This window comes from Dasypus novemcinctus, chromosome 3 (genome assembly GCF_030445035.2).
Source record: "Dasypus novemcinctus isolate mDasNov1 chromosome 3, mDasNov1.1.hap2, whole genome shotgun sequence".
Taxonomy (NCBI): domain Eukaryota; kingdom Metazoa; phylum Chordata; class Mammalia; order Cingulata; family Dasypodidae; genus Dasypus; species Dasypus novemcinctus.
In genome coordinates, this window is record NC_080675.1 from 124,050,614 (window position 1) to 124,063,338 (window position 12,725).

The 12,725-nt window shown below is 37.9% G+C and overlaps 1 protein-coding gene across 1 annotated transcript in view; it reads right to left on the bottom strand.

Annotated features, from left to right (window-relative positions):
• AP4E1 (adaptor related protein complex 4 subunit epsilon 1) overlaps nucleotides 1-12,725 on the bottom strand; it is a 94,017-nt gene that overhangs the window by 62,995 nt on the left and 18,297 nt on the right. Inside the window, exon 6 of the mRNA XM_058294199.2 lies at nucleotides 7,958-8,117. Within this exon, the coding sequence (XP_058150182.1) occupies nucleotides 7,958-8,117 (160 nt within the window). The remainder of the gene's footprint in view (nucleotides 1-7,957; nucleotides 8,118-12,725) is intronic.

A 12,725-nucleotide genomic window follows, 5' to 3' on the forward strand; every position in this document is an offset into this window, starting at 1 on the left:
TCCCAACACCTGAAGCTGAAATACAAAGTCCTCATGAAGCTGGTCCCACAGAGCAGCACAAGGCTAAAGAGAAAAGGCATTTGGCTGATGACTCATAGTTGGGCTTTGGGAGAAAGCAGAGCTGCCGAAGCCAGGAGAAGAGGCCTGGAAGAAGACAAGCCATATGCCTGAGAGCCCACAATTGAGCTCCAGGAGATGGTGAGCCTTGAAGAGAAGGCAAGGACCTAGGCAGAGATCAGCTGCCATCTTGCCATGCCACATGGCAGGGTGCCAGGATTACCAGTAGCTGACTTTGGCGAGAAAGCATCCCTGATGATGCCTTGATTTGGGTATTTTCACAACCTTGGAACTGTAAGCTTTTATCCTAATAAATTTCTCATTTTAAAGCCAGCCCAGGGAAGCGGACTTGGCCCAATGGTTAGGGTGTCTGCCTACCACATGGGAGGTTTGCAATTCAAACCCCGGGCCTCCTAGACCCATGTGAAACCGGCCCATGTGCAGTGCTGATGAGCGCAAGGAGTGCCGTGCCACGCAGGGGTATCCCCGGCGTAGAGAAGCCCCATGTGCAAGGAGTGCACCCCGTAAGGGGAGCCGCCCAGCACGAAAGAAAGTGCAGCCTGCCTAAGAATGGCGCCACCCACACGGAGAGCTGATACAACAAGATGACGCAACAAAAAGAAACACAGATTCCCAGTGCCGCTGATAAGGATAGAAGAGGTAACAGAAGAACACACAGCAAATGGACACAGAAAGCAGACAACTGGGGGTGGGGTGGGGGGGAAGGGGAGAGAAATAAAAAATTTTTTTTAAAAAGCCAACCCATTTCTGATACCTTGTACTAGCAGTCTTTGGAGAACTAAGACACAGTTTTTTCAAAGTTTAGTAAATATTAGATGGAAAATAAAATTTAATATATTTATTTATACCATGCTATTTTGGAACACAATGGATAAAAATGATAACAACCTTCAGTTTTATAATTTGAGTTGAGTAACATATCCATTTCATTATAATATGTGTTCATGAAATCCCTCACAAATACATAATCCCAGATATGTAGGGTTTCAGGCAATAAAATGAGACTGAATTACTATAAATTCATCCCCATTTAGAAAAATAATTCAAAATGTTATTTTATAAGAATGATTAATTTTACACAATTTGGTATGAAAAAAAAACGTTTTAATTTGCATCCCCCTGATCATTACTGAGGTAGAGCAGGGGTTAGCAAAGTACATAGGGAAAATCAAGTCTGCCACCTTTTTTTATAAAGTTTTAGTGGAACACAGCCACACTCATTTACATAACTTCTCTGCCTGCTTCTGCACCACAACACCATAGTTAAGTTATTACAAAAGATAACGTACGATCTACAAAGACTAAAATATTTACCATCTGGACCTTTACATAAGGTTTGCTGATGCCTGAAGTAGAGTATCTTTTCATCCCTTTATTAGCTATTTGCATTTTCTCTTCAGGTTTACCTTTCCATGTCCTTTGACCATTTTTCTCTTAAGTTTTTTATCTTTTCTTACTGATTTACAGAAGTTCTTTATATAGTAAGGATATTAACCTTTTGTCTATTATACAGGTTGCAAATATTTGGGCCAAATTGACAAAAATGTAGGAAAAGGAACAACCAGCAAGATGGCGCAGAGTAAGAAGCTCCTAGAGTCAGCTCCTACTATAGGGCAGTTAGTAAACACCCAGAGCTCTCTGGAGTTAGCTGAAGTAACTGTTTGGGGTCTCCAAGAGACCAGAAGAGCATCCTGCCTCAACCTTGAAGGAATGGAAGGACGCCCTGATGGGTATTTCTGCCTACCTGAAGAGAAGATTTCTTAAATAGAGCACTCCACACCATGGAAGCCGGTGCCCATCCTTCACTGGAGGACAATCGCCTCAGGAGATGTTCCGTGGCTGTAATTTAAAGCACCAATTTCCAAAAAAGGGGAAGGAAGAGACAGTAGGGCACCAACTTCAGCTACTGATGAGTAAATGCAGCAGGATAAAGTATAATCCTGAGGACAGCTGAAGTTTGAGCCTGTCCAAGTCAGAAAGAGGCCAGTAGCTGTCATCTTAACTCCATGCCTGGCACAAGGGCAGGCTGAAAATGACAGTGCTGGTAGGGACGAGCTTCTTTGCATTCAGATCAGACTGCAGGCCTAGCCTAAGCCCCAGCCCTACCTCCAACAGGGAGGAAGCTGGGGGAACCTGCACCAGATATTCTGGGAAATTATTGGCCAAGTCACAGAGGCTGGTGATTTTCCTACTTTGGCAGCACAACCGGCCCCAGGAGCTATTCTGTGGCTGGAATTCTAAGCTCCATTTCCCTAAAAGTGGGGAGGAGTAGACGGTTGGCCACTGAGTTTGTCTACTGATTAGCAGACTCCGCTGGCTAATGTATAACCCTAGGAACAGTTAGATGGTGACTCTATCAAAGTCAGAAAGAGGCTGGTGGCCACCATTTTGACTCTGCTCCCACCATGACAGGAAGCCAGGACCGAAAATGACAGTGACGGTAGGAACTAGTTTCCTTCACCCAGATCAGCCTAAAGCCTTGGCCTAGGCTTCAGCTCCACCTCTGGCAGGAAGGAGGCTGGCAGACCCTGCACCAGCCTATCCAGGTAACTGCAGATACCTTTGGCAGGCACAGACTGAATAATCAGAAGTCTACCAGGACGACTGCAGTCATCGTGGACCCACGTTGCATAGATTGCTGCCCACATCTGCAACTCCATACCCACACCAGCAGGGAAGAAAGGAGCACGAAGCTTCATCAGTATCTCTGGGAAACTACAGTCTAGGCCTGCAAGACTTGGATTATTACACACAGTTGTGACTCTTTCCCTACCTGTGGCAAAGGAGAAAGTTGGGAGAAGCTTCTCTGGTCCCTGCTGCAATGAGGGCAGCTTAAGCCCCCAAAGCTTATAGCACCACCTACATCCTTGGCTCCTACTGTACAACCAGCAAAGGAGAAAGGGCAGGAAGCCCTAAACTAAGGAGAAAAACTGCACCCAGGATAAATACTCTAGTAAATCAGATGCCAAGACACCAACAAAAACTACAATCCACACCAAGAAACAGGAAGATATGGTCAAGTTAAAGGAACAAGATAAGCCTCCAGATGACATAAAGGAGTTGAGACAACTTATCACAGATGTTCAAACAAATCTCCTTGATAAATTCAGTGAGATGGCTAAAAAGATTAAGGATATTAAGAAGACACTGAATGAGCACAAAAAAGAATTTGAAAACATACATAGAAAAACAGCAGATTTACGAGAATGAAAGGCGCAATAAATGAAATTTTTAAAAGAATGGAATCGTATAATAGATTTGAGGAGGCAGAAGAAAGGATTGGTGAGTTTGAAGAAATGCCCTCTCAAAGTGAGCATACAAAAGAACAGATGAAGAAAAGAATGGAAAACATTGAACAAGGTCTCAGGGAACTAAATGAGAGCAAAACACATGCAAACATACATATCATGGGTGTCCTAGAAGAAGAGAAGGGAAAAGGGGCAGAAGGAATATTCAAAGAAATAATGGTAAAAAATTTCCCAACCCTACTGAAGGACAGAAAGGCCCATGTCCAAGAAGCAAAACATATTCCCATCTGAAAATATCTGAGTAGACCAACTCTGAGACACATACTAATCAGAATCTCAAATGCCAAAGACAAAAAGAGAATTCTGAGAACAGCAAGAGAAAAGCAATGCATAACATATAAGGGATACCCAATAAGATTAAGTGCTGATTTCTCACCAGAAACCATGGAGGCAAGAAGACAGTGGTACAATATATTTAAGATACTACAAGAGAAAAACTTCCAGCTAAGAATCTTATATCCAGCAAGATTGTCTTTCAAAAATGAGGGCAAGATTAGAATATTCACAGATAAACAGAAACAGAGAATTTCTAACCAAGAGACCAGATTTTCAGGAAATACTAAAGGGTGTGCTAGAGCCTGAAAAGAAAAGACAGGAGAGAGAGGCCTGGAAGAGAGTCTAGAAATGAAGATTCTATCAATAAAAGTAACAAAGTGTCAAAAGAGTGGTGAAAATAAAAGATGACAGATAAAACTCAAATAGTCAGGAATAAATTTATCCTACGATGTAAAGCACTTGTATTCAGAAAACTGCAACTCAGTGTTAAAATAAATCAAAAAAGGCCTAAATAACCAGAAGAATATTCCATGCTCATCGACTGGAAGACTAAATATCATTAAGATGTCAATTCCACTCAAATTGATATACAGAGTAATGCAATCCAGATAAAAAGTCCACCAGCATTTTTTTCTTAAGTTGAAAACATGATTATCTAATTTATTTGGAAGGGTAAGGAGTCCTGAATAGTCAGAAACATCTTAAAAAAAAAAAAAAAAAGCAAACCTCATCTCCAGACTTTAAATCACATCACCTAGCTACAGTGGTAAAAACAGCATGGTACTGGCATAAAGACAGACACAGAGAAAATGGAACCAAACTGATGGTTCAGAAACAGACTCTCACATATACAGTGAAGTGATTTTTGACTAGCCTGTAAAACCCACACAGCTCAGTCTGAACAGTTCTTCAACTGAAAGAATTGGCTATCCATAGCCAAAAGAAGGAAAGAGGACCCCTATCTCACACCTTATCCAAAAATTAACTCAAAATGGATCAAAAACCTAAAAATAAAAGCGAAAACCATAAAGCTTCTAAAAGAACTTATAGGAAAATATCTTCAAGACCTGGTGGTAGACGGTGGATTCTTAAAGGAGGTAAGAGGAAGACTAAGATGGACTACTGATGTATAATGTACGTAGAGGTTTTAATTAGCTTTACTGTAAAAGTGTGGAAATGTATAGTGTGGATGGTAACAAATGGTGAGTAACAGCTAGTTTATTAATGGGGATGTGGCTGAAAATGGTAGTCTAGGTATATAAATGCCACTTGGCAGAAAGCTAGAGAATCATCTAGGAACTGAATAGCACAGTAAACCAAGAGCTGGATGAGAAATTTGGTTGATGGTACAGATGCAAGAGTGTCCTGTGTGAGCTAGAGCAAACGTACATCTCTACTGCACAGTGATGGGAATGTGCAGAGGCATGGGAAAAATACAACTGGAGTGACTTATGCACTGTGATTAGCAGTAATAACATAATATTCTTGCATCTATGCCAAAGATGTACTGTGTTGATAATGGGGAAGTATGGAAAATGTGTGCCAAATGTACACTATGGATGTGGTAACGATCAGATGATATTATCTTATCTGTAACAAACATTCCACCACAGTGTGGTATGCTGACAGTGGAGTGTTGTTTGGGAATTCTGCACATGTGCATGATTGTTTTATAAGTTTACAACTTCTGTCATAAAAAAATATATTTAAAAAATAATAATAGGGTGGGTTGGGGGGAAAGTACACCAAATGGAAGAGAAGGACTATAACTGGTAATAAGATTTTGACAATATTCTTTCATAATTTGTAACAAACGTCTCACGACAATGCAAGGTGTTGGTGAAGGATTAATGCACAGGACTCCTAAATAAGTTACGTATGTCTGCTTTGTAAGTTCACAACTTTCACTATACATTTATTGTTTATTTATGTTCATATATAAACGATATAAAGATAATAACAGTAGAGTGGGTTGGGGGAAAATACTTTGGTTAGTAGTAATATTTTGACAATGTTCTTTAATCGCTAGTTAAAAATGTTTAACAACAATGCAAGGTATTGGTGGTAGGGTGAGTTATGAGAGTCCTGTATGATGTTATATAAGTTTGTTTTGTAAGTTCACAACTATTACGATACACTTATTGTTTATGTATGTTTAAGTATGAGTGATATACTTCAATAATTTTTTTTTAAAATGCACATTTAAGCATCACCAGACAGTCAAGGTAATATTACACCATTAAAAAGAGGACTAAAACAGAAAAAAAGGAACACATAAGAAAATTAAGACACATAGGGAACAGAAGAAAACTACAAATCATCAGTATTTAATATCCTCAGAGAAACAGAGAAGAAAGTGTATCCCTGAAATAAGAGGGTGCTATTAAAAGTAAAAAACAAAAAAAGAAATATTCAGAATACCAAAAAAAGTGCTCTCAGAAAATAAAAATAATATAAAATTAAAAATTCATACCAAATATTGAAAGGTTAAAACTGAAGAAAACTCACAGAAGTAGAAAAAAAGATGAATACTAGAAGAGAAAAAATAAGAAAATTAAAGGAAGGATTCAGGAGGGTCTTGTAGCAGTGACCAAAAGAAGGAAAAAGAAAAAAGAAGGAAAAAAAAGAGAGGGAGAAATTATCCAAGAAATAATACAAGAACCTTTCCCCAAAATGAAGTACATGAGTTTCAGAATGAAAGGGCTCGAGTGCCAAGCTCTATGAATGGATATTACCAAGATAAAAGGAAAAACTCCTTTAAGCTTTCAAAGACAAAAAGGCAGGTTTATATAAAAGATCGAAAATCAGAATGTCATAAAAACTTCTTAATGACAACATTTGAAACTATAAAAGAATAGTGCAATGTCTTCAAAATCCAGAAGTAATATGACTTTACATAGAATTCTAGTCAAATTACCAGTCAAGAATAAGAGAAGAATAAAAGATATTTTCACAGGTGCAAGGATTCAAAAAATGCACCTTCAAGAATCTTTTCTTAGGAAACCTTTTTTAGGAAACTTAAATTCTTTCTTAGGATATACTTTAGCAAAATGAGGGAGTAAGCCAGGAAACAGGAAATTAAAGAATTAAGGAAACCAGGAATTCAACACAAGAAAACGGTGATGTCCCAGAATAAGGCAATGTACCACCCAGCCTAGAAAGCAATGATGAGACTAGGTCAGAAGCCAAGGGATGTGAGGGATGGGGGGAAGAACACAGATTATCCAACGTAGAAAAAATAATTACTAGGTCCTGCACAGATCTGTTGGAACATCTAGGAAAAAATAAGTCAGTAACAGGTATACAGAAAACTAAACAAAACAAAACACTTATAAACAACAGGAAAAAAAAAATCTTTTGAAGAAGGAACCATAATAATAGGGTATTGCATGGCTCATAGTACTTCAAAATTACATAGATTTAACAACACAAAGGCTGACTTAACTCTGACTACCAACAATAGTGATATAACTATTTCAGGAAGGTAGGGAGAAGGATGGAGTTTTTTAATAGTGAAATCCTCAACTACCATATCAGAATATCAACAAATATCTAAAAGTAATAAGTCAATAACTATGAGAAGAAGTATGTTATTTGGAAATATAGAGATAAATACTAGAAGTATGGCTAAATACAATGAAAGGTAGCTGTCTATGGGAAAAGAACTGTGACTGAGAATGTTGATGTGGGGAGTGGGTAGATACAGGGGATTACTGTTCTTCAACGAGCCTTCTAGTATTTTTCCTAACATCTGCCAATATTTATGATATAAACAAATTATTTTTAAACTTACAAAACAAGTTTATTAATTAAAATTAATTTTCAATTGGTGGAATATTATGAGCACCTTTCAGGTACTGTTTACCTACTCCTAACCATACAATGTATCTTTCCTTGACTTTATGGAGTCAACACTGCAGTCTATATCCTGCACAACCTCTACCACCTCTCCTCCTCTCTACAAGTTGTTATGCATCCCATGAAGCTGCATAAAGCAGAATCACTGCTTTGAAAACTGCAAAGCACTAAACTACATATTTAAACCATCTTCTATAGCTAATATTTTTCCACACTTCTTTAATAACATGAAAAAATTTTAAATGTTTAAAATAAAAATGATTCTGCATTGTCTATAACTCATATACTATCAACAATTTGCAAAAATCACTCTAAAAAGTCAATCAAATTGAAAATGTTAACAGAGAGCATTTTACTGAAAGAGCTAAGTTTTTAAAAAATTTCTTAACTATATTTTTCTAATGGCTACTCAATACCTGCTGAAATTTCCAACTTACCTTAATCATCCTAAGGTATATGTGCAAGGAAGCAGCCATGACTCCAACATCTCTATCACAAAGTGCCTTCCGAAACTTAATATGAATATGCTGTACTTGATTGGGAGCAATGAGATGGAATTTGTATAGTGCCAGAACAGCTTTTCTTCTTATGATTTCCCTAAAGATAAAATATGAAATCTAAACAAAACCACGTGAATTATCAGACATTTAATTTTAAAAGATCACAGGCCATACATCTAGGGCCAATTAAGTGATTTTCAACAACGGTGCCAAAACCGGCTATCTACATGCAAATGAATGAAAGTGGATACCTACCTCAAACCATATATAAAAATTAATTCAAAATGCATCAACCACCAAAATATAAGAGCTAAAACTATAAAACACTTAAAAGAAAACATAGGGAAGTATCTTCAGGATCTCATTTCAGGGCATGGATTCTTAGACTTTATACCTAAAGCGGAGCACAAAAGAAAAAAATAAATACATGGAACAACATCAAAATTTAAAACTTTTGTGAATCAAAGGGCATTAGCAAGAAAATGAAAAGATGACCAAGAGAATGGAGAAAATATCTGGAAACCTTGTATCTGATAAGAGTTTAATATCTAAAATACATACGTAACTCTTATACCTCACCAATAAAAAGACAAACAATCCAATTAAAAATTGGGCAGGAAACAGATGTGGCTCAAGTGATTGAGCTCCCACCTACCACATGGGAGGTCCCAGATTCAGTCCCCAGTGCCTCCTAAACAATACAAGCAAGACAGCAAGCTGGCATGATGGGCTGGCACAGCAAGCTGATGCAGCAAGATGATGCAACAAGATGATGCAACAAGGGACACAATGAGGAAAACATAATGAGAGACATAATAAAGCAGAGAGCAGAAGTGACTCAAGTGATTAGGCGCCTCTGTCCCACATGGGAGGTCGCAAGTTCGGCTCCTGGTGCCTCCTAAGAAAAATAAGACAAGCACACAGCAAGTGCAAACAACAAGGTAGTGGGGAGAAATAAAATAAATCTAAAAAAAAAAAAAAAAGGTAAATGGAATAGACATGTTTCCAAAGAAGATATACAAATGGCCAATAAACACATGAAAAGATATGCAACAGTATTAGTCATTAGTCATTAGGGAAATGCAAATTTAAATCACAATGAGATTATACTTCTTACACTCTAGAATGGCCATTACTGAAAAATAGAAAATAACGAGCACTGGTGAGAATCATAATAAATTGCAGGTGGGAATGTAAAATGGTACAGTTGCAATGGGAGTTCCTTAAAAAGTTAAAAATGTAACTACCATATGATCCAGTAATCCCACTGCTAGGTATATACCCAAAAGAACTGAAAGCAGGGACTCAAATAGGTATTTATACACCAACATTCATAGCAGCACTATTAACAATAGCCAACAAGTGAAAGCAGCAGTTGAATGGATAAATTGTGATATATACATACAATGAAATATTATTCAACTATAAAAAATAATGAAGTTCTTTTTTTTAGAGATTTCTTTTATTTACTTATTTCTCCCCACCCCTCATTGTCTGCATTTGCTGTGTCTGTTTGTTGCACCCTGGTCTTCTTTTTAGGAGGCATCAGGACCGAATGTGGGACCTCTGATACGGGAGGGAGGCACCTAATGGTTTGAGCCACCTCCAACTCCTGCTTTGTTGTGCCTCTCATTATGTTTTCCTTGTGTCATTTGTTGTGTCATCTTGTTGTATCAGCTCGCCGCACCTGCCCACGTGTCTTGCTGTCTTGTTCATCTTCTTTAAGAGACACTGGGAACTGAACCTGGGACCTACATGTGGTGGTAGGAGCTCAATCACTTGAACCACATCCACTTCCCAGGAATGAAGTTCTGACACATAGTACAACATGGACACATGGTACAACCTTGAAGACTTCATGCTGAGTGAAATAAGCCAGGCACAAAAGGGCTGATATTGTATAATTCCATTTACATGAAATAACTGGAATGTGTAATATCATAGAGACAAAAAAGTACAGTATAGGTTACCAGGGGCAGGGGGAACAGGAGGAAGAGGGAGTTAATGCATAATGGACGCAGCATTTCTGTTTGCTGGGAGGGAAAAGTTTTGGTAATGGATGGTAATGAGAACAGGACAACACTGTGACTGTGATTAAACCCTCTGAATTGTAGGCTTGAGAGTGGATGAGGTGCAAAATTTTATGTTGTATATATATTTCTACAATTAACAAAAAAAAAGGAGAGAGAGACTAAAAAGAATGATGGAAGCAGATGTGGCTCAAGCATCTGGGCACCTACCTAGCTTTCGGTTCCCGGTGTCTCCTAGAGAAGACAAGCAAGACAGCAAACTGGCGCAATGGGCTGGCATGGCGAGCTAATGCAACAAAATGATGCAATAAGCAGACACAAAGAAGAAACACAATGAGAGACACAAAAAATTAGGGGGCAGAGGTGGCTCAAGCAATTAAGTGCCTCCTTTCCACATGGGAGGTCCTGGGTTCAGTTCCCAGTGCCTCCTAAAAGAGAAGACAAATAGACACAGAGAGCGCACAACAAATAGACATAGAGAGCAGACAGCGAGCACAAACAACAAAGGGGGAGAAATAAATAAAATAAATCTTCTAAAATATTGTTATGAATATTTAAAAGAAAAAAAGAGACAATGACAATTAAATGCAATACATGATCCTGAACTGGATCTAATAAAGGAAGAGAAAATGCCAACTGAAAAAATGAGAATACAGACTATATGTATGCTTTATATCAATGCTAAATTTCTTAAACCTGATAACTGTAATTAATGTGGTTACATAAGTGAATATCTTTGTTTTCAGGATATACACATAGAAGTATTAACTTTTCAAGGATGTATACATTAAATATTAAGATGTATGCAACCTACTCTCAAATATTTAGGTGACAGAGGAAGGAAGGGAGGGAAAGAGAAAAAAGGGAGGTATAACAAACATGGCAAAAGATATTAAAAGTTGGTAAATCTGAGTATCTGAGTAGGGAGTATATTGAATTTCTCTGTACTGGTTTTCCATTATTTTCACAAGAGTCCTGTAAGTTTGAAAGTATGCCAATAAAAACTTTTTTTAAAAAAAGATTGTGGGCCACATGATTTCAATACATCAGCTATTACCTTACAATCTTTAAAAAAAGCTACACATTGATTATTATTTTCTTTATTCTAATACATCAAACTGTAAAAGTGATTATCTCTAGGAGGTAAGATGCCAAGAGACTTTTAACTGTCCATGTTATAAATATGGCAATAAAAATGCCATTGGATAATAACTAGTATTAGTTCTAAGGGAAAGTATGTAAACAAAGTGAGGAAAAAAGAATATAAATTCTGAACAGGCTCAGAAGTCTCTAGGTATGACCTGTGATATCTACACATCAAAAGACTTGGAATCTGGCTCTGGTTCTGGCTTGCTGAAATAACAGCCAGGAATTTAAACGTCAAGTCAGATCCTTGTCTCACATCTTTGTGACATCTACTGCCCTACCTGTAGCTCATCCCATATTCTTTCTTTTTTTTTTTCTTGCATATTACAGTATTTAGAATTTTTTTTTGTCTTTATTTTTTAATGTTACATTCAAAAAATATGAGGTCCCCATATACCCCCCACCCCCTTCACCCTACTCCTCCCCCCATAACAACAATCTCTTCGATCATCATGAGACATTCATTGCACTTGGTGACTACATCTCTGAGCACCGCTGCACCTCATGGTCAATGATCCACACCATAGCTCACAATCTCCCACAGTCCACCCAGTGGGCCACGGGAGGACATACAATGTCCGGGAACTGTCCCTGCAGCACCACACAGGACAACTCCAACCCCCAAAAATGCCCCATATTCTTTAGCTGTTTACTCCATAAGCATGGAGTTGGGTATGGATATAACTGCAGAAGCAGAGTTTCAAAAAGTCTAATTCTAGTTGGGAGAAATCATGAGAGGCCAGGATGCAATTAGAATAGACAGGAAGCAGTAAAGAAAGAAAAAAGAATTTTAAGTGTTTTTCAGAAGGATTTCATACAAATTTCATAGTCAATGACTATGATTATCACAAAAGAGTGGTGGTAAGGAAAAATCACATTAAAATATGCTGCTGCTATGATCAGATAAACCTATAATTAAGAAAAGTTATTTTATTTCCAATAATTCTGTCCATACCCAAAATTTGTTCTAAACACAGATAACAACATAAACAAAACATAACAAAAAGTCTGAATAGTAAAAGCTATCATTTTAGTTAGGTAATTCATATTCCAAAATTCTTAAAGGACACAAGTTAAAAAAAAAAACACAAGTTATAAGAAGATATTTTAGAGTTTTAGAACATTAAAAACACTGACTTAAAGAGCAAATGAAATAAAGAAATGTGGTTTTTAAAAAGTCTGTATCAAGAATGTATATCCAGGGAAGTGGATGTGGCTCATGCAACTGGGCTCCTGTCTACCAATTAGGAGGTCCAGGATTCACTTCCCAAGGCCTCCTCATGAAGGCAAGCTGGCCCATGCAGAGAGCTGGTGGAGCAAGATGATGCAACAAAATATAGAAGAGAGACAATAAGAGATGCAGCAGACCAGGGAGCTGAGTGGCGCAAGAGACTGAGCATCTCTCTCCCACTCCAGAACGTCCAAGGATCGGTTCCCAGCACCAACTAAAGAGAAGACAAGCAGACACAGAAGAACACACAGCAAATGACACAGAAAGCAGAAAGCAAGCACAAAACAACAAGGGGTGG